The 26,929-nt window shown below is 39.2% G+C and overlaps 12 protein-coding genes across 12 annotated transcripts; 7 read left to right on the top strand and 5 right to left on the bottom strand. All coding sequences in view use genetic code 12, as the record gives it.

Annotated features, from left to right (window-relative positions):
• Positions 1 to 415: 415 nt before the first annotated feature.
• On the bottom strand, positions 416 to 2,327 carry PICST_68004 (predicted protein). The gene has a single exon (XM_001385349.1). The coding sequence runs from the start codon at positions 2,282 to 2,284 to the stop codon at positions 461 to 463; it is 1,824 nt and encodes a 607-aa protein (XP_001385386.2). The 5' UTR covers positions 2,285 to 2,327; the 3' UTR covers positions 416 to 460.
• Positions 2,328 to 2,597: 270 nt separating this feature from the next.
• RIA1 (Translation elongation factor 2/ribosome biogenesis protein RIA1 and related proteins) lies at positions 2,598 to 5,705 on the bottom strand (the record flags this gene model as incomplete). Its single annotated transcript, XM_001385348.1, has 1 exon — positions 2,598 to 5,705. The coding sequence occupies one exon, from the start codon at positions 5,703 to 5,705 to the stop codon at positions 2,598 to 2,600; it is 3,108 nt and encodes a 1,035-aa protein (XP_001385385.2).
• A 223-nt stretch (positions 5,706 to 5,928) lies between these two features.
• On the top strand, positions 5,929 to 6,183 carry PICST_62738 (predicted protein; the record flags this gene model as incomplete). The annotated part of the gene is made up of 1 exon (XM_001385702.1): positions 5,929 to 6,183. One exon carries the CDS (start codon positions 5,929 to 5,931, stop codon positions 6,181 to 6,183), a length of 255 nt encoding a protein of 84 aa, XP_001385739.1.
• Positions 6,184 to 6,671: 488 nt separating this feature from the next.
• On the top strand, positions 6,672 to 8,915 carry DHH1 (RNA helicase of DEAD box family). The gene has a single exon (XM_001385701.1). It carries the CDS (start codon positions 7,107 to 7,109, stop codon positions 8,634 to 8,636), a length of 1,530 nt encoding a protein of 509 aa, XP_001385738.1. The 5' UTR covers positions 6,672 to 7,106; the 3' UTR covers positions 8,637 to 8,915.
• An 831-nt stretch (positions 8,916 to 9,746) lies between these two features.
• ADE4 (amidophosphoribosyltransferase) lies at positions 9,747 to 11,647 on the top strand. The gene has a single exon (XM_001385700.1). The coding sequence runs from the start codon at positions 9,927 to 9,929 to the stop codon at positions 11,517 to 11,519; it is 1,593 nt and encodes a 530-aa protein (XP_001385737.1). The 5' UTR covers positions 9,747 to 9,926; the 3' UTR covers positions 11,520 to 11,647.
• A 1,790-nt stretch (positions 11,648 to 13,437) lies between these two features.
• Positions 13,438 to 14,421, top strand: VRG4 (GDP-mannose transporter into the lumen of the Golgi; the record flags this gene model as incomplete). Its single annotated transcript, XM_001385699.1, has 1 exon — positions 13,438 to 14,421. One exon carries the CDS (start codon positions 13,438 to 13,440, stop codon positions 14,419 to 14,421), a length of 984 nt encoding a protein of 327 aa, XP_001385736.1.
• Positions 14,422 to 15,076: 655 nt separating this feature from the next.
• CSE1 (CAS specific exportin for Srp1p required for accurate mitotic chromosome segregation) lies at positions 15,077 to 18,040 on the top strand (the record flags this gene model as incomplete). Its single annotated transcript, XM_001385698.1, has 1 exon — positions 15,077 to 18,040. The coding sequence occupies one exon, from the start codon at positions 15,077 to 15,079 to the stop codon at positions 18,038 to 18,040; it is 2,964 nt and encodes a 987-aa protein (XP_001385735.2).
• A 164-nt stretch (positions 18,041 to 18,204) lies between these two features.
• Positions 18,205 to 18,909, bottom strand: HAP2 (transcriptional activator; the record flags this gene model as incomplete). Its single annotated transcript, XM_001385347.1, is given in 2 exon segments — positions 18,205 to 18,819; positions 18,832 to 18,909. The coding sequence occupies 2 exon segments, from the start codon at positions 18,907 to 18,909 to the stop codon at positions 18,205 to 18,207; spliced, it is 693 nt and encodes a 230-aa protein (XP_001385384.2).
• Positions 18,910 to 19,576: 667 nt separating this feature from the next.
• PICST_32615 (hypothetical protein) lies at positions 19,577 to 20,485 on the bottom strand (the record flags this gene model as incomplete). Its single annotated transcript, XM_001385346.1, has 1 exon — positions 19,577 to 20,485. One exon carries the CDS (start codon positions 20,483 to 20,485, stop codon positions 19,577 to 19,579), a length of 909 nt encoding a protein of 302 aa, XP_001385383.2.
• Positions 20,486 to 20,965: 480 nt separating this feature from the next.
• On the top strand, positions 20,966 to 23,779 carry PICST_68000 (hypothetical protein; the record flags this gene model as incomplete). Its single annotated transcript, XM_001385697.1, has 1 exon — positions 20,966 to 23,779. One exon carries the CDS (start codon positions 20,966 to 20,968, stop codon positions 23,690 to 23,692), a length of 2,727 nt encoding a protein of 908 aa, XP_001385734.2.
• PICST_47752 (Predicted DEAD-box-containing helicase) lies at positions 23,746 to 24,663 on the bottom strand (the record flags this gene model as incomplete). The annotated part of the gene is made up of 1 exon (XM_001385345.1): positions 23,746 to 24,663. One exon carries the CDS (start codon positions 24,661 to 24,663, stop codon positions 23,746 to 23,748), a length of 918 nt encoding a protein of 305 aa, XP_001385382.1.
• A 151-nt stretch (positions 24,664 to 24,814) lies between these two features.
• On the top strand, positions 24,815 to 26,884 carry MTO1 (Mitochondrial Translation Optimization; the record flags this gene model as incomplete). Its single annotated transcript, XM_001385696.1, has 1 exon — positions 24,815 to 26,884. One exon carries the CDS (start codon positions 24,815 to 24,817, stop codon positions 26,882 to 26,884), a length of 2,070 nt encoding a protein of 689 aa, XP_001385733.2.
• Positions 26,885 to 26,929: the final 45 nt, after the last annotated feature.

The following is a 26,929-nucleotide window of genomic DNA, read 5'->3' as shown; positions in this document are numbered from 1 at the left end:
TCATATAATTTTAGAACATAATCTTCTCCAGTGAAACCTCTGACGAACCATGATTGGTCTGTCTTCCTGTTAACATTCAAGTTCAAACGCCTGCATTTCGCAATTTATGCACAAGGAGTATTTGAAACCTTTTCTTTTTGGGAAAGTTTATCTTGGCTTTGAAACTCAGTCGATAGTCCGTTACTATTGGTCCTCCGCATTTTCACGCAAGACATAATGGCATACTAATAGCCTGGGAATAAACAATAGGCATGTGCTCTATTCTATGAAAATCTCCGTGATCACTATTTAGTCATTGAAATATAAACCCATCTCTATCTCCATCCGCCATCTCATATTTGCCCAAATATCACGTGATATCAAGTTGCAAACTACAAGCTATTTACAATACAGTTCAGCAATTACTTACTATACAGTTGAAGTCGTTTATTATCATACTATTCTGCCATTTACACCTATGTCAGATGCTGGTCAGCTTTGGGACGTGATCCTCTTCGTGGTGTTCTCCGTCGAAGCTTTCCTCTTCGATATGTTCAATATCACTGTGTTTGTGGTCACTTGCTACAGGCTGTTGGACATCTTCATTCTGACTGTGCAATTGTCTTTCTCTCATTTCTCGCTGTCTCTTCATTGCCTTCAGTTTTGCATTTTCCAACTTCTTCTTGATTTCCTCACGTCTTTGCTCGTCTCGGCGTATCCTTTGGTCGTACCATTTCATCATCTGTCTGGGTTTAGAGCCAAAGATCAACTCATACTCACAGAACAAACAACAACCGCTACCAGGGGCAGCAGGATGGTTATGTTGCTGCTGCTGTTGGTGAATTTCATGAGACGCTTGTTGTGTCTCGTCTATGCCAGTATTGTTCTTTTTCTTTTTCTTCTTTTTGTTCTTCTTTTTAGATTTTGAAGATCCAGACGATAAATCATGATTGCCAATATCAAGCTCGTTTATCGAAGGAAGTTTCATTTGACCTCCATTTATTCCTTTAGATCCATTAGCATTTTGTCCCTGCATTGTCTTTATGAAGCGGGCCTGTATTTCCATTAACCGCATTTTCTCTTCTACATTGCTATAAGTAGGCACGAGTTTGCCAGTGTGATCATACTCAAATGTAAACTCACAAGAAGGGCCCTCATCGCCGAATTCTCCGCCCCGAAATTGCTCTCCATCTTCGTACTCATAAACTGGACAATCACAGCCATCCATTCCATGTTCGTCGCATTCAGGAGCTGTGTTTAGTTCCAACTCAATATGGTGTGTGGGCGGATAGTCGTACACATATTGATCGTCGTCGTTAATTTCCTCTAGGTCGTAATCGTCTTGGTCGTTATGAAACATACCATCTTCATCAAAGAAGACTTCGGTATTGCCTTCATGGAGACCCTCCTCGTCTGTGGTATCGTAAAGGCTGAATCCCTTTTTCCTTTCATCAAATCTGGTATATTGCAAAAAGTTTTCGGGTGTCAATCTGGCGAGTCTCTCACGAATTGTATCTATTTCACCTTCTTTTAATAAGGAATCCGACGGGTTGATGAGTTTTTTCTGTCCGTTTTTGACCGATTTTCGAACTGGTCTTTTCGTTTTAGCACTTACTAGCTTTTTTACTGGCTCTGGTACTTGCTCTGTTGCTGGCTCTGTTGCTGGCTCTGTTGCTGGCTCTGTTGGCTCTGTAGCTGGCTCTGTTGTCTCTGTTTCTGACTCTTCTATAGGAGGAGTAACTACGGATGGTTCTCGGCTGCTTTGTATAGTATCGTCTTCTAATTTGTTGATCTTGTCTGAGAACTCTGACGAAGCCTTCTCTAATGCTTCAAGAAGACTGTAGTTGAATATGGGCTGCGATTCTGAACCATTTCCAGCTTTACCATTTGGTTCATTATAGTCGTCTTCGTTTGGAAACGGCAGAAAGTTGTCATCTTCTTGAAACTGCTTGTACATCGCTTGCAGCCATGACTCGTAGTTCTTCAGAACAAGTTCAAAAAGCTTTTTGGGGTCTAATTGTCCATTAGCACCAGAAGGAATTGAAATGGGACTCTTAGAATTACTAGGTACAATTCGAGACTTGATTGAGTGAACATATGCGGGAGGTGTCGTGGTTGGTTTTTGCCTCTGTATATTGGTAAGTCCGGAGGGTCCAAGGAATTTGAAGTTCCGTACATCCTCGTATGAGAACGGAGAGGATGTTCCATTCTCTTGTGACATAGTGGGTCTTTCTGAAGGCAATTCTTGTGGTTTTTGCGATGATTCCCCGGGCACTTTTTTGTGTCCTTCAATTGGTATACTCATAATATAATACTCGTTGGGTTTATGGGCTTCATAGATTAAACGGCTGTTAAACTTGGCGTACACTGTAGACTAGGTATCGATTTAACTATAGAACTTCTTCTACTCAGTAAAATTTTTGCTACACAAGTGTCCTGTACATAGACCAAAGCATACGCCAACGGTTGCTAAAGGTGGCTGCAACTTTTTTAATATATTCATAGTCAACGTATACATTCAGTTTTTGAGTATGAGATTAAATTCACATATATAGAATACGAATACGAAGTCTATGAGACGTTTGTGTATATCAATGATTTCTACTAATAATCGTATACTAATCCTTTCTCATTGTTCTCTGCTTTTCAGCGTTCTTGACAACCTTTTCGTCTACAAACAAGCCCTTCCTTCTTCTTATAGTGTTCATGTATCTCCTGGCCACATTTTCTCTTTCAGCAAACTCGCCTAGGTCCTCAAGTTCTTCTTCGGTATGTGGAACCCAATACGGATCTATATCCAACATGTCATAACCGGCGAAAACCAACTGAGGACTAGCAGCACCGGATGTCTTTTTACGTATGTCTTCTGAAAACCCAAAGGCTTCAACAACAGGAATTCTGGCCTCAATGGTGAAAAATGGAGTACCCTCCTTCATTTCCTCAGAAATGATAGAACCGCCCGTACGTTGAACAACAGCGTAAACCTTACCTAAGACTTCAGAAGTAGCTTGGATATCACAAGTGTACATAGCAAGGAACAATCTTGGAGACTTCAATAAGAATTCCTTGTGAATCAAGTTACGAGTATGGACAATGATTCTACCTTGATTGATAGCTCTAACAGGTTCGCCATTCTCGTCCATGATCTGTTCACTTCTCTTCAATGTGATAATTACTCCCTGTAAAGGTTCTGAAGCCAAGGGCCCTTCGTTGAATGCAAGCTGAACACCGTTGAGAACGTTATTTTCGAATTCAAACTTTGACAAAGAGTCGTTGTCTCCAAATAAGTGTGTGAACTTGTGAGAATTACCCTTTGACTCGACAAAAATGTTAGGACCAATTCTCTTAGGACCAAATGCTATCAAGTGGTTAACTAGATCTTCTACATTTTCAAATTCTGCGTAAAACTTCTCTTCATCAAGGACGGATTTGAACTTCTTCTTGAATAAGCCTACTTGCTCCTCGGTCGCAAGCTTCTTATTTTGAATAGTTTGTATTTCTGATTCATGGTCAATCAAGAATTGTGTGATTTTGTTTGGCATAGGTGAGACTGAGAAATCCAAATCAACACCAAGTGAATTCTTTTCATCTTCATCGTCATTTTCATCGATGTTAGAAGTGTTCTTCCTGTCATCAGCTAAGCCTTCCCTAAATGGAATAACAGGTTCTTTGACAATGACTTCACAACCTTTGGCGAATCTTTCTTGTAGATCTTTGAGACATCTTTCAAGGTGAAGTTCACCAGCTACACACATTATCAACTCACCAGAGTCATCATCAAAGAACCATTCCAAAACTGGATCAGCTTTGGACAAAAGATCCAACCCCCTTTCCAACTTAGTCAATTTTGAAGGATTGGTTGGTTCAACCGCAATCTTCATAATTGGCTTATTGTGAATTAATGTTGACGTCGAAGCCAAGTTGATATACGGCTTGTCATCTAGTATTTCAGAACACAAAGTGGCATTCTTTAAAACAGCTTCATCAAGCCCAACAACCCCGACAATATTTCCAGCGGGGACAGTATGCATTGGCACCAATTCTCTTCCCATGATTAAGTACAAATCCTTAATTTCAACTTCTTTAGCAATTTGTTCTTTGTTGGATTCAGAATCTTTAGGAAGGGATGCATCATACTTTGGTCCAATGACAGTAATCTTTTGTCCTTTCGACAAAGAACCAGAATAAATTCTAGTGAATCCGACTAATGTTTCCGTTTGAACGTCAAGATCTTCTTCTTCTGTTTCTTCTTCAAAGTCTTCTTCTTCAAATTCCCATTCAAAAGGATCCTTTTTAACGATAGTGAATTCATCAGTATTAGAACCTTGAGCAGCTGCAGCAGCCTCAGAAGCTTTCTTAGCCAATTCTCTGGCAATTCTGCCTCTTTCCTTTATCTCATCAGCAGTTAATTCAGCAGAAGTACCAACTCTTGGCAAATCCTCATTTGGAATAGACAACAATTTAGATACGTATGCCAATGTATGATGCTCCGGATCTGATGAATCACACGTACGAATTGACTTGTCGAAGTTGCCATCAACCAATTTTGTCTTGTCAGTCTCAATTTCAACAACATTGTAGATACTTTCGTCCAAGATCTTTTCAATTCTTTGCAGTTGAGCGACAATTGGACTTGGCAAATACTCAATGACTGTGCCTAGAATAGCGTGACTAATAGGGATCCATTGTGACATGATCAAGTTCAATAAGTTCTTGTAATCTTTCGATCTCAATTCTCTTGGGCCAATTTTTGCACCCAATTTCTCAATTATCCTTTCCAACTTTTCCTGGTTTCTTTCAATGACGCAATTTTCGTAGACAGCCCAAATTTGTTCAAGAATCAAGGATACAAATAAAGGTTTCAAATTACCTTGAGACGCTTTCAATTTACTTCCAGGAATGATCTTTTTGTTTTTCATGTCCAAATAAAAGTCACCCCATAAGGTCTTGGACAAAACTGAATGAGAGAAGCCAAGTTTGGCCAGGTAAATCTTTGCAAAAGTATTTACATTAAAAGCCCAGCCATCCACAGCAGATGCAAAAACTACGTTGTTCTTTTCTGGAGTGAAATACAACTCTTCATCATCCTTTTCAACGAATTCTCCTTCGGCCCCACTTTCTCTCCAGATCATATCGTCTTCCATTCTGTCACCAGCGAAGAATGAACCAATAACAGAGTTCACCTGTTCAATAACTCTGGATATATGCTGATATGCTTCTAAAGGAGACATCTTCCATTCTGTGATCAAACGATCGATTTTATTTATCACCAACATTGGCTTCAACTTGTCTACCCAACATTGTCTGAGCACATTAACAGTCTGAGAACATACTCCCTCGACTACATCGACTAATACAACGGCACCATCACATAATCTCGAAGAGGTAGATACTTCGGATGAGAAATCGATATGGCCGGGCGAGTCAATCAAGTTGATTAAATGCTCTTTGATCTCAGTTTCGTCTGAGTCTTTCTTTCTGCGCATAACTTTGAAGTACAATGAGATCGCCGAGGATTCCATAGTAATACCTCTGAGCTGTTCATCCTCTCTTGAGTCTAGATACCTGACTTTTCCTGCCATTCTCTGTGAGATGATTCCGTTGGTAGCTAATAGAGAATCACTCAATGAAGTTTTGCCGTGGTCCACATGGGCCAAAATACAAATATTTCTAATGCACGAAGCATTCAGCTGGAGCTTGTTTACCGTCTCCTCGGATAGCCTCATAGTAATTGAACAAATACAGTAAAAGTAGGACGATATAGCTGCTGGTGAATGCTGACTCACTTATTGCAAACGATTTATAGGATTGAAAAACCATACTGTGTATGCACAATGAGCATCGCGAATTAGTCTCATCACAGTACGATTTTTCGGACTACTATTTGTTTACCATACTCAAACAAGTTAATTAACCAATATATGTTAAGTTGTAAGGGTACTAATCAGCATGAAATGTCCGTTGTGTTCTACGGGTCTCAAGCAGCATTTGTTGAACCCCAGTTTGTCCATCATAGCTTGTCCTTCTGAATCATGTGTCTATCCATTCAATATGTCTATTAGTGAGCTCCACGACCACAATCTTATTCTATCGGTGTCTACAGCTGATATCATGCACAACGTTCATAAGAAAATGAATGATAACAAAGATATAGATGAGAAGTTGGCAGAATTCATAGCGAGAGACGATCCTGAAGTCAGCTAGATAGAAAGACTACGCCAGTACAAAAGTGATGCAGAATCTTTGACAACGCAGATAATATTTAGAGAACAAGACCTAACTATAAAAAGAATAGAGATTCCGTGACGGTGATCGACTAGCTTGCGTTCTTTGATATTCAAGAGTTAACTCCATAACGATATCCAGAGATAGCTTCTACCTATTTTCTATATTTCTACATATGGATGCATGACCATGTGTGAGTCGAAAAATTCATTCAAGTGATATGATTCTCCTCGATTAACTAGAAGCGGTTTTATCAATGCATTTGAACTCGTTTCAGAGTTATTTTAGACGTTCCTAAACCCTTCCCTGTTCATTGATCACATTGATCTAGTACATATGGTAGGTTGCAAAATGGGCGGGTAACTTCGGTCGTGCGAGCAACAGAGCCCGTTGATCAAAATTTTCTGAACAACTGACAACACATGTGAGGATTATATACTCACCACCTAACAGCATTAGAATATATATACATCTCATCTATTAGATATTTAGTGTTACAAGCAGCGGTATTGTCCAATTCCAACTTGTACAAATCCATCGATTCCATAATCAAATCTTTTGGTCCTTTTTCATCATCAAAAGCATTCGTAGAGTTCATTTCGTTCTCATATTGTCATATTAATCGAAGAAAACCGACAAATAACCATTTCCAACTCAAAGATTTTAGATTCGGCTATTACTATTCAACGAATCAATTCTTGTGATTAACTTCAATTGCACCCCATAGAAACAGCCCATATTTGTTCTGTACACTGTTTACTTCTTGTATTATACATTCGCCTTCTGCATTACATTAGGTTCACCAAAGCTATACATCGCTTGTCATAGTTCCTTATTTCACTATTGTTATTATTCGTTTCACATAAAGTCATTAATCATATACAGATATTACTCACATTAAAATGTCTGAACAAAACTGGAAACAAAACTTGAACCTTCCACAGAGGGATACAAGACCACAGACCGAAGATGTCTTGAACACAAAGGGTAAGTCCTTTGAAGACTTCAATTTAAAGAGAGAATTGTTGATGGGCATTTTTGAGGCGGGATTCGAGAAGCCTTCGCCCATTCAAGAAGAATCCATCCCAATGGCTTTGGCAGGAAGAGACGTCTTGGCCAGAGCTAAAAACGGTACTGGTAAGACTGCATCGTTCATCATTCCATCATTGCAACAGATCAAACCCAAGTTAAACAAAATTCAAGCCTTGATCTTGGTGCCAACAAGAGAGTTGGCATTGCAAACATCCCAAGTTGTGAGAACCTTAGGAAAACATTTAGGCATTCAATGTATGGTGACCACTGGTGGTACTTCCTTGAAGGATGACATCTTGAGATTGAACGATCCCGTTCACGTTTTGGTCGGTACTCCTGGTAGAGTTTTGGATTTGGCTGCCAGAAGCGTTGCCGACTTGTCGGAATGTCCCTTGTTTGTTATGGACGAAGCCGATAAAATGTTGTCCAGAGAATTCAAGGGCATCATTGAGCAAATCTTGGAATTTTTCCCCAAGAACAGACAGTCCTTATTATTCTCTGCTACTTTTCCGTTAGCCGTCAAGTCCTTCATGGACAAGCACTTGAACAAGCCCTACGAGATTAACCTTATGGACGAATTAACGTTGAGAGGTATCACTCAATACTACGCATTTGTTGAAGAAAAGCAGAAGTTGCACTGTTTGAATACTTTGTTCAGCAAATTACAAATCAATCAGTCTATTATCTTCTGTAACTCTACCAACAGAGTTGAATTGTTGGCCAAAAAGATCACTGAATTGGGCTACTCTTGTTACTACTCGCACGCCAAGATGCCCCAACAGGCAAGAAACAAAGTTTTCCATGAATTTAGACAAGGAAAGGTCCGTAACTTGGTCTGCTCTGATTTATTGACCAGAGGTATTGATATTCAAGCTGTCAACGTTGTCATCAACTTTGATTTCCCAAAGACTGCCGAAACCTATTTGCATAGAATTGGTCGTTCAGGTAGATTCGGTCACTTGGGTTTGGCCATTAATTTGATGAGTTGGAATGATCGTTACTCCTTGTACAAGATTGAACAAGAATTGGGTACTGAGATCAAGCCAATTCCAGCTACCATCGACAGAAAGTTGTATGTTGCTGATAACGAAGATGCTATTCCCAAACCATTCAAGATTGAACAGTTGCCAAAAGGTAACGAGAAGGTTCATACCAGAGCTGGCTATGAGTACAAAGGCCAGCCTGAAGTTCAATCGGGCCAGCAACACGCCCAACAACAACTCCAACCTTCACAACAACCCCAACAACAACTCCAGCAACCACAACAACCACAAGCTGCTCCTCAAGGTTACCCACCAGCTTTCAATGGCTATCCACCATACCAGCAATACCCACCCCAAGCTGGCGGGTACCCTCCACCACAATTCAACGGCTACCAAGCAGCTCCTGGTCAACAGTAGTTGAATTATGAGTTCTAACATTTTTATTATGATATTTTTGTTGTTTTACGATAGGAACGATCTGCAAATCCATGTTTGAAAATGAATCCGTTCCATAATGGATCTGAATACTGGCTGATCTTTCCTATCACTATTCTAAATTAGAAGAAAGTTGACACACATGCCTAGTATGGAGATATTGAAGCTACAACAGTTAATGGCTGCAATGGCTACATTTGTAGTGTGTATTCTTTTTTCTGTTTTTCATTAGTAACTAGTCAAATAGATAGTTCGATGAGGAAGCGAATTTGTAGACCGTTTAAGAAGTAGAAGTAAACTATTTATTGTTAGATGAGTGGCAGGTATGCTCAGCTATACAGCTGCTATTGTATTATAGGAAATGTGTATTGATAATGATTGTTGCAGATAGGAGTTGTTTTCGAACTGGTAGTAATAAGACTTTTGGTGAATTCGTTTATTCGTTTGCATAAAATATTGTATTTTCTTGTGATTTTCTCACCAGAGTTAGACAATTACCAAGCATTTTTCGCAACTATAGAATTACAAATTCCCCTAGAAGGACAATATTTGAATAGTCTCACCTTCATTATATGTTTTACAATATATCCAGCCAGCTGTATTTGGTGCCTCTTACTTACGCTTGATGTCTCTCTGACTAATAGGTTCTTGTTCTTAACTAGTAGAGTTGCAAAAACGATCCAAACCACAAAGTTGAGTAATCTTTGACATGCAGGCAAATGTCTCAATTTTGACTCAGGCATCGCGAGCCTATAGCAACATGAAAAATTACCATTGCTGGAAGGCTCGATGAGGTTGCTGTGGAATTCAGAGAATTATTAGATAAATTGGCAGAAGCCGCCACCAAATGTTTCTTTTGACTTCGTTCATAGTATTTGGTTGCATTTGTAAGTGCGATACCATTCCTCCGCTTTTGCTGATATCTCTCAGCATAATTGTAGTTCTCTTTGCGCTATAACTCTATCAGAGCGCCATACCAAATTTTTGCTCACAGGAAAATTATTTTTGATTCAATCATCTCCACTAAAGCAATTTTTCAGACTCTGTACAGAGAGCTCTTGTTTTCTAGTTTTCTTCTTTTTCAAGAAATCACTTTCTTCATTGCTAAGTACAGCTCTCTCATATCGTACCACTACATCTCCATTCGATCGTTCTTTCAACAGATCGATGCTCCGTTTGTTGTAGTCTTCCCACGTTTATTTCTACCTCGTTTTCCTAGTTTTTCATTTTGTTCAAAGATTCTTCACCACCAGTTATATTAATTCTACGATTATGTGTGGTATTTTAGGTATAGTGTTGAATGACCAGCGCAAGAACGCTGCTCCAGAGTTGCTTGAAGGTGCAATGTTCCTCCAACACCGTGGTCAAGATGCTGCCGGTATTGTCACCTGTGGTACCAGAGGTAGGTTCTACCAGTGTAAGGGTAATGGTATGGCTCGTGACGTCTTCACCCAGTCGAGAATGGCCAACTTGATGGGAAACATGGGTATCACCCATTTGCGTTACCCTACTGCTGGTTCCTCGGCCGGAAGTGAGGCCCAGCCTTTCTACGTCAACTCTCCCTACGGGATTACTTTGAGTCACAACGGTAACTTGGTCAACTCCATCGAGTTGAGAAGACAGTTGGATGAAGAGGTACACCGTCACATCAACACAGACTCCGACTCTGAATTGTTGATAAACATCTTTGCTGCCGAGTTGGACAAGTTCAACAAGTCCAGAGTCAACAACCGCGATGTGTTTGCTGCTGTTGCTGCCACAATGAACAATATCAGAGGTGCCTATGCCTGTATAGCCATGTTGGCCGGTTATGGGATCATCGGTTTCCGTGACCCCAACGGTATCAGACCCTTGTTGTTTGGTGAAAGAACTAACAAGGACGGCACCAAGGACTATATGTTGGCCTCGGAATCAGTTGTGTTGAAGGCTCATGGTTTTGACAACTTCAGAGATGTCAAGCCTGGTGAAGCTGTCATCATCCCTAAGGATGTCTCTGGCGTCAACAAGCCGGAAGCAGAACAAGTAGTTGAGCCAAAGTTGTTTGCCCCAGATATCTTTGAGTACGTCTACTTCGCCAGACCTGACTCAGTCATGGATGGTGTATCTGTGTACAGATCCAGAATCGACATGGGTATAAAGTTGGCTGCTAAGATCACCAAGGAATTGAAAGAGCTCGACATCGACGTAGTTATCCCTGTTCCAGACACTGCCAGAACTTCTGCATTCCAATGTGCCGTGTCGTTGAACATTGATTTCAGAGAAGGATTCGTCAAGAACAGATACATTGGTAGAACCTTTATAATGCCAGATCAGCAGGAAAGAAGATCCTCGGTCAGAAGAAAGTTGAATGCCATGGAATCTGAATTCAAGGGCCGTAACGTGTTGTTGGTTGACGACTCCATTGTCAGAGGTACCACCTCCAAGGAAATCGTAGCCATGGCTCGTGAAGCCGGAGCCAAGAAGGTATATTTTGCATCATGTGCTCCACCTATCCGTTTCAACCACATCTACGGTATCGATTTGGCCGACACCAAGGCTCTTGTTGGTTTCAACAGAGACGAAGACGAGATCGCCAGGGTCATTGGTGCAGACAAGGTCATCTATCAGGACTTGCAAGATCTTATAGACTGTTGTAAGAGCGAAACCATCCGCAATTTCGAAGTAGGTGTATTTACAGGTGACTACGTCACTGGTGTAGAGGACAACTACTTGCAAGAATTGGAGAAGATCAGAGCACAGAACCAAAGATTGAAGGACAGAAGAGACCGTGGATTCAGTATCGACACATGCATAGACGCCAGCGACATGGTTGACGTTAAGGCTGAAGTCGATATTAGTATATACAACAGAGGCGATTATCAGTAGATTTTGGGTGCAAATGTAATAGTGCAAATGCATTGACAAAAAATAATCCATTTTCCATAGAATTCCTTGAAGTTTAAGTTTAAGTTTTACATTACAGGATACATAGTAATAATAATATGTTTGCATAGAGAGACTAGAAGTAGAGCAAATAACAACTCGGCGAACCAAATGATGCTCTCCTATAGAGCTACATAACTTATAGACTGCAACGTGTGTAAGTCTATACATAGTCTTCTCTCTTCACTATGGAAGTCTACAAGATTGCTGCATTTCATACAATAAAACCGAGTCTAACCGGAGTGAAACGACATTGTGAAATTTGCATTGTTAGACATATCTCACCAGAATCGGCCTATGCACACAATACATGAACCGACAGAAGCAGATTAGTGCGCCCAAAAAGGTATTGCCTTGGTCCAAAACGGAACCGTGCATTGACATATAGATTTCCAAAGGACCTATTGACGACTCATTTACCAAGCCATGGAAACATGGCGACATTACTAAGACGGCAGTAGGTGCCTTAAGTTGGATACTGCTGGCATCGAGAGTCGTTTATGAGCGTTCAGAAGATAGAGACATGAAACAGATATTTTCTGACGTTGGTTAAATAACTGCAAGCCGTGTTACATACATAATGGTTTTGAAAATGCTGTACAATGCGATCCATATAGACTACCGCATTGAAGTGAAATGTTCGGACGCTGGCCGTTTTCCTTTCAGATGTTGTGTATCACAGGCATTGTCAAAGTTTTAGGGCGTAGATCTAGAGATGAGGCCAGTGTCTCAGAGATCTGTGGTGCGGTAATTTCAGGAACAAAGCATGGATGCACCTTGAATATATTGTTTCTGGCTAGGGTGGCTTCCTTCACATGGCGTGGACTACACGCTCAGCGTGTTGTTGATACCAGATAAATATTATTATCGTGCTCAATGTTACGCTGGAAAACCATGGATAGATACGAAATATTCAAATAGATAGACAGAGATAGGACTAATGGAAAGTTATCCTAGCAGTGGTGATTGTAGCGAACTAGTGCACTTCGAAAGTATTCTGGCGTTGTAACATTGGGGTATGTTATGTCAAAATAGACCGAGTGGTAGATGGAACCTCAGATTGCGACTAATTAGTCTAAAGAGAAACTACAGTGCTACTGATCAGCATTTGCAAATGGCCCACACCATTGTAAATTATTCGCTACTTCCACATAATAGCAATTTCTTCAGCGCGTACCGCGCTACAAATTTTGAATAAAAATAAAGATAACATTAGAACAATTAGGATACAGACACTATCTGTTGCAACTTTTGACACGCTATTACGATTTATTATATATGACTATATTTTACTATATTTCCAGACAAGTCAATGGACATTTTACTGGACAGAGGACCTATACAAGCAACCAAAAGGTACAAGATTATGCCAGAAATACAACAATAGTGACAATACAAACCAGCCTCGCTAATCTGCCACCACCCGCCGTGGCTAGTAGCTACACTCTAACCGCCAATGTGGAAGTCAGTCCTGGTTTTACTCAGTTGGCGCCAGATATTTTCCAATCAGGCACGTCTTGTTTTCGTATTGTTGGGCCGTGTACAGGATCGCAGCACTAGCCATCGATTTTTTTTTCCTTCACTTCGCAGTCGAGATTTCCCAGTGATGTGTGTGTTGTTGTCTTGTTATTTATAACTAGCGATCTGTCTTAGTTTTCTCAACATATTGTTTTTCTTTAGCCAGGTAGATTTCTATTTTTTTGTAGTGCCACCCCCAACACGTTAGTACCCAATCTTTGAATCCCTAGCTGGACTTTGTATGGGCTTACTTCTGTTCTATCTTGTCTCCCAATCCATCTACTTCCTCCGTAAAAAGTACCTTAAGTACCGCGTGCAACAACCCAACCATAACGTCTTCGCCATGGAATCCTCATTAGCTGCTATAGCCAACTCCGGCCCCATCTCCATCTTCTCATACTGTGTCTCGTCCATCTTGATGACGGTCACCAACAAGTATGTGTTGTCTGGTTTCTCGTTCAACATGAACTTCCTCTTGTTGGCTGTCCAGTCCATCGTGTGTATTGTCACCATCGGCTCGTTGAAGTCGTTTGGTGTCATCACCTACAGACAGTTCAACAAGGAGGAAGCAAGAAAGTGGTCCCCTATTGCTGTCTTGTTGGTCATCATGATCTACACCTCTTCCAAGGCTTTGCAATATTTGTCGATCCCAGTGTACACCATTTTCAAGAACTTGACCATCATTTTGATTGCTTACGGTGAAGTCTTGTGGTTCGGTGGTAAGGTCACCACCATGGCATTGTCATCATTTCTCTTGATGGTGTTCTCGTCCGTTGTCGCTTGGTACGGTGATGAGGCCGTTTCCGGTTCTGGTAACGAATCCTTCATTGCTTTGTATTTGGGTTACTTCTGGATGGCCACCAACTGTTTTGCTTCCGCTGCCTTCGTGTTGATCATGAGAAAGAGAATAAAGTTGACCAACTTCAAGGACTTCGATACCATGTACTACAACAACTTGTTGTCCATTCCTATCTTGCTTGCTTCTTCTATTATCTTTGAAGACTGGTCTGCTGAAAACTTGGCTGTGAACTTTCCAAGTGACAACAGAACAGCCACCATCGCTGCCATGGTATTGTCCGGTGCTTCTTCCGTCGGTATCTCGTACTGTTCTGCTTGGTGTGTAAGAGTTACATCTTCCACTACTTACTCTATGGTCGGTGCCTTGAACAAGTTGCCTATTGCTCTTTCTGGATTGGTATTCTTTCCAGCAGCAGTGAACTTCTGGTCCGTTGCTTCCATCTTCGTTGGTTTTGCTGCTGGTTTGGTTTATGCTGTTGCCAAGCAAAGACAACAAAAGGAAAACGTCTCCTTGCCATCGTCGAAGTAATGTAACCATAACCATAATAACCACCAAATGAAAGTTAACTGTATTTGTAACAGCGAAGAACAGATGTACAAAAGATATTGATCTTCCGATAGCTACATCTATCCCCTAAATTGGACTTATCTAAATGAACTAAACTATTTCCTACCAGTACAATAGCATATATTTTATTTATTTATTTCCCTCTTGTTCTACTGAGGATACAGTTGATTTTTCTTCCTATTTAGATAACTAGGCATTATGTCACCTGGATGTATCTTCTTCTTTTATATGTTAATAGAATAATTCAAAAAGTGCAATGTAGGTTATAGAATCCAGAGGTAGCCGTCTCCATTGAGTTACCTATGGAATTTCAACAACATTCAAAATGGAATTATCCTAAAGTTGCTACTTTATATTGGAAAGTTATATGTATATGCAGTCGTTCTCGATCTGCTTCCTGCGTACGGACACAACCATCTTTGGCGAAAAAAACATCGAACTTGTACTGGCAAAGAGTTTCACTGGAGCCTTTCTTATATTCACCCCAATTCTTGTACCAAGCAGACAATACTTCGTTGTAGTGACGCGGATTGTGCGTGCAGACTCCTTAATTCCTCGATTCATTTCTAAAATTTTGTAATTGTTTTGCGTATTTTCTACTTGCGATCCATCTAACATGGCTGAAAACTCATTAGAAGCCATATCCAAGTATTTGGAGCAATCACTTTTGCCACAGCATGCTAAGTTGGCCGAAGGACAATTGAAGTCAGTTGAAACTCAACCTGGATTCTCCATAAACTTGTTGCATGTCATCGCCTCTACCAACTTGCAACCATCTGTCAGATTGGCTGGTGCTCTTTTCTTCAAGAACTTAGTCAAGAGAAAGTGGTTGGATGCAGATGGGTCTAACTATTTGTTGCCTGTTGAAGATGTGAACAAGATTAAGTCAGAAATTTTAGACGTCATGATAAAACTTCCAAATCAACTCCAGATCCAGATCGGAGAAGCTATCACTCTCATCGCCGAATCTGACTTTCCACATAATTGGCCCAACCTTATAGACAATTTAGTTGGAAAGTTGTCCCTGGATGATTTTGTCAGTAACAAGGCAATTTTGTTAGTATCGCACTCGATTTTCAAGAAATGGCGCCCCCTTTTCAGATCTGATGAGTTGTTCTTGGAAATCAAATTAGTATTGGACAAGTTCACCGATCCATTCTTGAAACTCTTCGTAGGATTGGATCACTTAATTGAGACTAATAGCGACAATGGTGCACTTTTGAACATATACTTCGAAAACTTATTGCTTTTAATGCAAATCTATTACGACTTCAACTCTCAGGATATTCCTGAATTCTTTGAAGATAACATGAATGTCTTAATGAACATAGTTCATAAGTACCTTAAATACCAGTCGACTTTGATAACTAAAGAAGACGAGGACGAAGAAATCGACATATTAATTAAAGTGAAAACTTCGATCATTGAGTTGACATCCCTCTATGTTACAAGATATGCCGATGTATTTGAACCTTTGATCCAGCCATTCATGACATCAGTTTGGGAATTGATAACGACTTATTTATCAAAGCAACAGAAGTATGATTTGTTGGTAGTCAAGGCATTACATTTCTTGACTTCTGTAGTTAAAATACCTAATTTCCAGTCATACTTCCAGTCGGAAAGTTCAATCAATGAAATTATTGAAAAAATTATTTTGCCTAATATTTACTTCAGGGAAGTCGAAGAAGAGATGTTTGAAGATGAACCGATAAACTTCGTCAGATCAGATTTGGAGGGATCAGATTTTGATTCAAGAAGAAAGTCTGCCACCGACTTCTTGAGAGAATTGAAGGAATTGAACAGTGAACTCTTGACAAACACAGTGATGAAATATGTGAACCAGTTCTTGTCGTTGAGCACTAATCAAGATTGGAAGAATAAGGATATTGCCGTTTACTTATTTTCTTCGTTAGCTACCAAGGGGTCTGTTACCAATATCGGTGTCACTTCTACAAATGTTTTAGTTGACGTTGTTAGATTCTTCAGTGAGAATATTGCCAACGACTTGGTTAACCCTAATGCTCATCCAATCTTGAAGGTTGACTCTATTAAGTACATTTTCACATTCAGGAACCAATTGACAAAAGAGCAATTAATAACGACAATTCCCTTGTTAATCAACCATTTGAGTTCAAATGAAAACCCAGTAGTCTACACGTACTCTGCTATAACGATCGAGAAATTATTAGCAATGACTGATTTCCACCAAAACCACGAACCTGTTTTTAACAAACATGATATTCAACCTTTCTTCACGGAATTAATTACAAAGTTGTTCAACTTGATCTTGTTGAATGATTCATCTCCAGAAAAGCTTGCCGAGAACGAATTCCTTGTTAAAGCCATAATGAGAATCTTGAACACTGCCGAAGATTCACTCACGCAAAGATTGCCCATTATTGATCAATTGTTAAAAATCTTGAAAATTACGGCCAAAAATCCTTCTAATCCAAAATTCTCCCATTATGTTTTCGAGTCTTTGGGTTTGTTGATCAAATTTGATCTAAATGAAATCAATAAATTTATTGAATTGATTATCCCTGCATTATGGGACATCTTGAGTGAAGATGTTCAAGAATTTGTACCATATACATTCCAAATTTTAGCCTTTTTGTTGGAAAATTACCCAAGATCTAACGGTTTACCAGAGGCCTACAAGTCATTGGTTAAGCCATTGATGGCTCCCACTGTATGGGAGTTCAGAGGTAATATTCCTGGTATCACTAGATTGTTGGTAGCTATTCTTGAACACGATCCCAGTGTGTTCGCTGTTAGTCAGGAAAGCTTAACTCCACTCTTGGGTGTATTCCAAAAGTTAATTGCTTCAAAATTGAACGATGCTTATGGTTTTGACATCTTACAATCGATCTTGTTGAACATTCCGTTGAATGCACTTCAGCCATTTTTGAATCAAATTGGTATTTTGTTGTTAACTAGATTGAAGAATTCGAGAACTGACAAGTTTGTCAAGAGATTCACATTGTTCATAAGCACTTTAAATTGTATTTCTTTGGATCCAGAATTAAACAAATTTGTCAACTCATCTGCAATCAATGGTGATTTTGTTATTGGGTTCATCGACTCTGTTCAACCTGGTGTTTTCAAGCAGCTTTACAGCAACATGATTCTTCCAACAACGAGTACTATTATCAATTTACAGGAGAAGAAGATTGTCAACTTAGGTGTATCTCAATTCTTAGCAACCGAATCCTTTGCTAGCACTTATCAGTCTCTTGCTGTTCCTACTATTGAAAAAATGACTCAAAATATCAATTCATATGCTGGTATTGCCAAAGAAAGTGGTACGGCTGCTGGGAGTATGGGAGGAAATGGGTCCATCGCCTTGTCCAATGCCCCTTTAAGTGACTTAGATTTGGATTCAACGTCTTTTGGCTCTCAGTTTTCCAAGATTGCTTCCATTAGTATCAAGCCTTTTGATCCCGTTTCCAAGATCAAGAATAACGATTATAATTCCATTAAGTTTGGAGTCATCTCTAATATTAAAAAGGTGCCTGTCACCGAGTTGAACCAGTTGAACCCCGAAGCAACTACATTCTTAAAGAATTTGGGTTTATAGACGGCGGTACCCAAAGATTGGAAATCTACATATTATTTATCATAACACGTTCATTCCTATATAATACAGCATAAAGAAGTCAAATAAATATTCTTTACCAACCAGTATGAAAGAACCAATAGTAGAAACTTTTACAAATGAATTAAAGAAACCAAACATTGCACCTATTCAGTGTTGCTCATCAAGTTCTCGAAGATGGAATCTTCAACATTAGTTGTTGTAGAATTCGTTTTCTCAGAAGTATTGGCTTCATTTCCTTTTGAGATCTCTGCAACTCCATTCGCAGGAGCTGGAATAGACTCATTTTCTACTTTAGTAGCGGTCTCTAATTTAGTGGACTCCTCAGAGTCTTCGTTTTGTTTGTCTTCGAATTCTTTCAATTTTTCGAGCCTTTCCTTTTCGGCTATTTCAGCAGCCGTCAAGAAACGACCTCCTTGACCTCTCGGTCTTCTCATGGCATGTTTGTGTCTCGATTCGTGCAAGTAAGGTTTCCTTGTTCTGGCAATTTTCAAGTTCTCTTCCAACTTGGCACGAGCAATTCTTCTCTTCAATATGCGGTGGTATTGTTTTGCGTTGACATAGAAAGGTTGCTCAGCTGAGACATCTGCTGGAGGGCTGGCTTGCTCGGGCTGTTCCTCGTAGAATGCCTGTTGTGATATCTGGTGGTGAACAGGAGATTGTGCTGAGGTCTGGTTCATAGTATCATAGTAGGGTGTCAGATGACTGGAACCTGAGGACGGTGAACCTGTTCCGTCTATAAGTGTATGTGGATCTGATTGCTGACTGCTGACATTAGTTGAGTTATAGAATGTTGAAGCTGGAGCCGAGGCTTGGTCCTGATAATAAGTTGATTCTGATAAAGAAGCCATACTCAATAAGAACAGTTTATGTATTTTATGTAAATTAAGAAAAACAAGGCAAAGTTCGAAAAGGTTATGGTAATTGGAAAGTGTCTGCTCAGGATGTGATAGTGGAATAGGTTATGTTTTTGCGGAAAGTTGAACTGCGTCAATTTTTTAAGTTTTCGACAACAAGCAAATACTAACAAATGGGTTTCAGTAGGATGTTTTTCGGCCTGAATCTGTAAAAAAAGGAGGTCAAATATAGATAAACGTAGTTAGTGTCAAGAAGTTACGAGACGAAATTCTTGTGTTGAAAAATCAACTTATAGTTACACTCCATAGTCCAAAAGATGTCCTGTCTACAAGGGCTAAGTTAAGAATGCGAGTCGGCGAGAAAATTTTAAATCTTGAGTCTCTTCCGAGGGTTTCCGATCTCGGAATAGAGGTCGTAATTAGATTTTACTACTGAGTTTATATCGAGTACGAATATTGTTTATGTGAATATTGTTAATATATGTATGGTCATATGAAACGTAAACTAAAAATATATGGCTCTGTAGATGTCAAGGGCATTCAAGTTGTACGCTTATTTATAGCATATATAGCTAAAGAGTTATAGATTTACTCTATCAGGTTGCTATGTGTGGAGGGCCCGGTATTACCAGAAAGTATGAATTAAGTATTTATAGTACAATTATCGGTTGGTAGATGTTTCTGGTGTGGGTGATTTCAGATTGAGCTTTGCACAGTTTGACTCTATAGATATTGTTGGGTTTAGAGACCGGGGGGAGAAGCTAGTCGGCGTAGCAAGATTAGATGTGGATTGGGTAATAATTGGAATTCCAGCCACTAGTCCAGCCTTACCACTAAGTAAATCAAACTGGTAATCTGGGTACAGAGATGGATCCAAAAATGATCTTGTCAGACTTTGCGGGCTTTGAGTTTGATCACTGAACTCTACTAATGGATCCACATCAAAGTCCTTGACCGAATCTTCAGTTTCAACACAGTCCTGCTGCATTGCGATTCTTTCCAAGAAGTAACCATGAGGTCGTACAGAACCTGAAAAACTTCTGCTGGACTTTTTTTTATCGATCAAATGCCCCAGTGTCCACTTCAGATGTCCAAACTTGACACCACTAGTTTCAGATTGGTCTGGACGTCGTATTTTAGGAATAACTCTTGTATGCAATGTAGTTGAACCAGTAGGAGACCCAAATTCCGAGCTAGCAGATAAGTTAACAAGATCGATATTGTTTCTACTGGCAGAGGTTGCCAAGTAATCCATCTCAAAAGTATTGTTTAGCTCTTTTAGGTTTATACTACCTGGTTCCATCGAGCTGTGTTCACCCAGGACGGAACTTTTCTCATAACTTGTCAAGACAGAAGAACTGGTCACAGAAGAAGAATCAGTATATTTGACTTCCTCGAGTTTCTTGTGAAGATCTAGTTTAATCGGTGGCCAGGAACATTGTAGGTTCTTGCATTCGCAATTCTGACACACTGGATACAGCAATTCATCACACTTTTTCTTTCTTTTTCGACAAGTAAGGCACCCAGTCCGTGAGCGTGTTGTCTTGAGCTTCTTCCGCGAAACATCCATGGTCAATAGACATGAGTTCCGGCCACTGGTGTGAGCTTAAGTTGGTTGTAGTTTGATTAGTTATAAAAAATTTCTGAATATTTCACTGTCCGGATTTGGCAAGAGTTTTTCTGCTAACCGCGCTTACGCACATAACCTCGACCAGACACGCTCTGAAAGGTACTTATACAATCTCTGTGAATTGTATTCACCAGGAAAGTGAGATTAATATAATTGGATTTGAATTTTCGCCTCTGGCAGATGTCACGAGGTTACACGTCTCCTGGTATATAATGAATAAGGGTACATAACTGAGAAATCTAATGGATAAGTACTTTCGAAGCCATGGCAGCTCAAAGAAATCCACGTGACTTGACCAGATTGAGTTCATGTTTGCGGCACGGATCCACATATTCGACACAGTACCTGAAAAAGATTACGTTTGACTACACTGCAATAAATTGCAATATATAGCAATATCTACTGATATATATAACTGGAATGAGTGTCCTGCTGATGGAGTCTCCCTTTCTGGATGCGATTGAGGTCGGCGATCCCGATGCAGCATCTGTTGACGATATTTTCAGGCAGATGTCGATTCCACAGATCCACAAGTTAAGCCGCGAGTATAAGCTGAAGATCGAAAAGACCAAATCTGACTTGCACAGCTTGGTGGGAAGCAAATATCGAGATTTAATTAAAATTGCAGAAGACATAGATTCTATGTACCTTATTTCGAGTGATGTCGATCTGAAATTGACCGATTTATCGTATCAGAAGTCGAATTTCATTCCTTTTAGCAATAGTAATAGCCATGCCAAATTCAATACTATTGTCAGAGCAAACCATGCCAGAGAAGCAAGAAGAAGCTCTCGTATCTTGATATTGAGAGATGCCGTTAACAATATTTTAGAAAAATTTGATTTGAAGTTGTCAATAAATGAGAATGGTTCTCCATTGGTCCATACTTCCAACTTAATCTATTATGCTAAAGTTTACTACACGATCGAGAGTTTATTTGCTGATTTGCTTGAGAGATATTCCAATCTAAAGCAGAAGTTTCTTCGTCTCAAAGAAAATTTTATAAACTATCTCGAGAACGAATTATCGAGCTACAATTTGTTTGACAACGCAGTATATGGAACTACAAATGACAAAATAAAACATAATCAGAAGTTGAAGCTTTCTGATTTGAACAATAATCGTACAATGTCGTCGTTAGCAGATGCTCAGGTCTTTGATGATCTCTACCAGGAAGAAAGTTTTGATCCAATTGAAGAAGATCCAGCAGATAGTTTTGAAAATGACGAATACATCAAATCCAAGCACGAATCGTACAACAAACTGCTGCCTCCAATTGTCAATTACTTGATTGCATACACAATAGCAAATATCTGTAACGCAGAATTGAACTCCGTCCAAAAAGTCCTTTTGAAATTTATCCAATTGAGACACAACTATTTGGAGAGTTTGTTGAATAAGGCTGACACAACTTATGACGCCACACAACTTAATTACTTTGTTATCTTCAAATTTATCGAAAACACTTGTGGATACATTGAGAAATACTTTGAAAATGTGCATAGCACTTATCATAGAAGTTTAAACTTGGCAATTAGACCGTGGAAAGCATCAAATTTGTTAGGCTTCAGAGGCTGGTTCAACGAAGAAGACGTGAATTTGAAAGAGGCCTATAATTATGAAGTTTTTCCCTTACAAGTAAGCGCTTCTATTGAGAATTTACCCAATGTAATCTATAACTTCATGAAAAACAAAATAATTTCAACTAAGGTAGAAGTATCGTTTGAAAATGTCTGGAGGACATTATTGATTTACCACAACTTTTTCTTTGGTTTAATTCGACTCTTTGATTACGCATCTTTCAACGAATCGCAATCAAAATTGATAACTATTATTGAAAACAAAAAAGAAGATAATATTTTGATTCAATTGACGAAGGCAGTGAAAAAAGTAATCCAAGGAGCATTTTCAGATCATTACGGGGAACTACTCTCAAAGGACAATTCCAGCATCATAACAAAAATTCAAGAATATATCCACCAAAGGGATAAATCAGAGCATAGTGAAGAAAGATTAGAATTATTCTCTTCTGGATTGACTGATTTGATGGACGCAAATCTTGAGATGTACATTGGCGAGATTTCGAATATTTCATTTGCTTCTTCTGGAGAAACCATCTCTGATTCATTGATGAAGTGGTTCGACAAGTTTGACGATTTCAATATACTATTGGACTTACACTCAGCACAGGATGATAACAAATTGAGCTCGTTCAATTGCTTGAAAAACCTTAACGTTTTCCTTTCCAGGCCCATTTCAGAAACCAAGCAAGAAATTAAATGGGGTTTATTTGATAAGCAATGGTTTGAGTCAGAATTCTCAAGTTTGTACAAAGAATTGAACAGCTCATTTTCTTTCTCTATTAATTCATTTGTCTCAGATCTCCAGAACATACTTGAAAGCAGCGAGTCCAACGATATTGTATCCTACTACTACTTGCTAAATATTCTCATCACAATCAAGGAAAGGTTGACTTCGTTGGATACAGTCAATTTGGACGTTATCCTGGCTGAGAGCAGCATAGATGAACTTTGTAAAAAGTTATTCTCCTATTCGATTGAAGAACTTCCGAAGGATAAGTTTTTCGCTTCTTTTGATGATCTTGTGCATGAGCTTGTTCTGTCAAGTCAAATGGAAGATTTACCAACCAGACCGTCCTTGAAATTGGCTGCATCTATCTACGAATTGGCAACGTCGTACTTGAGCGCTGGCGTTTCCGACACCAACCACACGTATGAAAAGTTGTTCCTGAGTGTTAATGGCAGTATAATTTTTGTTAATCTAAAAAACAAATGGATTCAACATGAATTGATTAATGAACGTTTTGATAAAGCTATAGAAAAACTTCTAACCAAAGATCAGGAGGAAGAGAAGGTAGACATTGAATTGAGACCTAAACAAGAAAATCAAGTCTCAAATGCACCATCAAAGGAGGTGCAAGCTGTTAACATTTTTGCCAATATGGTCTTCTTGTATCAATTCATTACATCTAGTGAAGAGGATAGTCAAATGTTTGCTGAAAGTACATTCAAGAAATTAAACGAAAACGGTACTCTTATTGATGATGTAACATTGAGAATTGTGACAAAATCAATCGTGGATTACTTTAAATCAAGTCAAACTTTATATCTTCCGCTTCTGATTTGACAGCATACGTATTATATATACGAACTAGTGTACAGCCACTAATGAATGATTGTCTAATACAAATAGACTTTAGATCCATTCTTGGTTAATGATTTTAAGGCATCTGTAGTTTCCTTTATATCCCAAATGTTTTGTTGTTTAGAGTCCAAGTAAGAGTTGTCAACTACGACAATTTTGATTTCCTCTTTCTTTAATACTTGGTCCTCGTTGTCCAAAACTTTGATTAATCTACCCGGAGTACAACAAAGCACGCGAGATGTAGTTGTCTTTAGAAGTTTCAAATCCACTTCAATCTTGTTCTTATTGATGACTTTTAATGAAGATCCAGCCAATTCTTTTGTAGCACGATGAATATCGCAGGCTCTAATGGCAGACATCGAGATAATTGCAATAAATTTTCTCTCTTCATTCGGATCAGTGTATTCTTTTGACTTCTTTTGACTGCTTGATTTTTTGTTTTTCTTTTCCTTCTTAGATCCGGTAGAAGGTAACATGTTCTTAAATCTGGCTACGATAAATTTTGACAAGTTATCCAAGTTACGTGTTTCAACATTGAAGTCAGAGGTTGATCTGATATCTGACTTGTTAAAGTAGAGCTCTCCAAGCTCCAATGCTGATAAGTCAGAGTTCTTTTGTCTGATCTTGGTGTTTATGTAGTCTACGATGGTTTCAGTAGAGCTTTCTTTAGAAAGGTTTTTCTTTTGGTCCGTATCCATTTCCATCTTTAATCTCTTTTTTTCTTGAAGTTTGGTGCTTTTAGCTTTCCTCTTTTTGCCTTCGTTGGTTTCCGTTTTAGCCTTGGCCGTTTTAATGTCTTCTTGAAAGTCATCTTCATTTACATTAACGTACTCATCGCCAGAGATCTCATTTCTAGCTCCTGATTCTGGCTCGGAAAATTCCACGTCGTAGTCTAAACCATCACCTAAGTCGTCTCCTATAGACTGTTCTATTCTTACTTCTTCTTTTGTCATTTTATAACCGTCTCTAGAATCTACAACCAGAAAGTATGAATTGTAACTCATCTGGTGTACTTGAAAAAATATATTTTCTAAATGAGATGCTTCATGCGAAATGATATTTTTCAATCTGGAGCAATCTTGAATTTCTACTAGGAGAGAATCAATGCTTCGACTTACAAGATTACAATCCAATAGATGTGTCCCATCTTTCCAGCAACGTCGTAACATACTTATAAATGCAGATTTGCGTCTGAAAATAGAAGAAAGTCCTTTCTTCCCAGTTGTTGTTATTGGCGGAGGACATGCTGGGTGTGAAGCTGCAACTGGATCTGCCCGTTCGGGAACTCCAACAACGTTAATAACTCCAAATGTTGACAAAATAGGAACAGCTTCTTGTAATCCGTCTATGGGAGGTGTAGGAAAGGGTACTTTGCTAAGAGAAGTGGATGCTTTAGATGGTGTAGCTGCGAGAATCACAGACAAAGCTGGGATTCATTTTAAAATCCTAAATGCTTCGAAAGGGGCAGCTGTTCACGGACCAAGAGCTCAAATAGACAGAAAGATATACTTGGAAGAGATGCAGAAAGAAATCTTAAACTATCCCAATTTACTGGTTCTTGAGGCACTGGTAGAGGACATAATTATTGAGCCTACTAGAGATCAATCTACAGATGCAGAAGGCAGAGAGTTTGGATCGGTAAAGGGTCTTGTACTTGGAGATGGATCTATTGTTGGTTGTTCAAAAGTAGTTGTGACTACAGGTACATTTTTGGGCGGTGAAATCCATATTGGACTCACCGCATATCCTTCTGGAAGAATCGGTGAGGATGCTACATTTGGATTATCAGAGACATTTAGAACTGCTGGATTCAAATTGGGAAGATTGAAAACTGGTACACCAGCACGATTATCATCTAAGACAATAGACTACTCCAATTTAAACGTTCAACCATCGGACTATCCACCACAGCCAATTTCATATATGAATGACAAAGTTCAATTGCAAGAACAACTTGTCAACTGTTACCAAACTAGTACAACTCCTGAGTTTCACAAACTCATATCAGAAAATTTGGACAAATCTATTCATATCAAAGAAACTGTTAAAGGGCCACGCTATTGTCCTTCCATTGAATCTAAGATTATAAAATTCCCACAGAAGCAGTCACACATGGTATGGTTGGAACCGGAAGGGCTAGATACCGATCTTGTTTATCCTAATGGAATTTCATGTACAATGCCAGCAGATATCCAAGAGCAACTTGTGAGGATGATGCCTGGTTGTAATAATGTAAAAATGATTCAACCAGGATACGGCGTGGAGTATGATTATGTGGATCCTAGAGAATTGAAAATGACCTTGGAATCAAAACTTGTAGATGGTCTTTATTTAGCTGGTCAAATCAATGGAACTACTGGTTATGAAGAAGCAGCATCACAGGGATGTTTGGCAGGGATTAATGCAGGTTTGGCTTACAAAGGAGCTGAACCACTAGAACTTACTAGGGCAGATGGTTACTTGGGTGTTTTAGTTGACGATTTAATAACCAAAGGAATTGAAGAGCCGTATCGTATGTTCACTTCGAGGTCCGAATTCAGGATTTCTATCAGATCTGACAACGCTGATAGAAGATTAACAGAAAAAGGATATAATGCTGGTGTAGTATCTGAAGAAAGATATCATCATTATATGAAAGAAATGGTACAATTCCATTCCATAAAGGACCATTTGACTTCTCTCTCTCTTTCTGGGGCTATTTGGGCTCCTGCTTTGAAGGGACTTTCCCTGGATGTCAACAGAAATACTCTCGTAGACGGATGGAAGCTTCTTTCATACAAAGGTATGCTGATTGCTGATCTTCTTCCTCATATGTCTAAGTTCACTAGAGATGGTATTGTTCCACCGTACTACGAGAATCTTTCGGCAAGACTTATGAATAGAATAGATGTCGAAAGTGATTATACCCCTTGGATGCCAAAAGAGAAGGCTCATTTAACCGCATATGCAGCGGACGAAAACTTACTACTCCCTGTCAATTACAATTACAACTATGAAGGTAAATTAAAGATTTCGCACGAAGTATGTGTATTGTTAAACACAATTCAACCCAAGACTATTGGACAAGCAAGAAGAATTCAAGGAGTTACACCCGCAGCTATATTTGAATTGTTCAAATTGGTGAAGGGAAATCAAGCACAGCTAGCCATCCAAAGGCAGAATTTAGAGAATTAAGAGCTTGCAAATTAACTATGAGACAAAAAATTCGACTGTAAATAG

Source organism: Scheffersomyces stipitis, chromosome 6 (genome assembly GCF_000209165.1).
Source record: "Scheffersomyces stipitis CBS 6054 chromosome 6, complete sequence".
Classification (NCBI taxonomy): Eukaryota; Fungi; Ascomycota; class Pichiomycetes; order Serinales; family Debaryomycetaceae; genus Scheffersomyces; species Scheffersomyces stipitis.
Note: the sequence above shows the minus strand (reverse complement) of the source record. Positions and strands in the feature narration are given on the sequence as shown.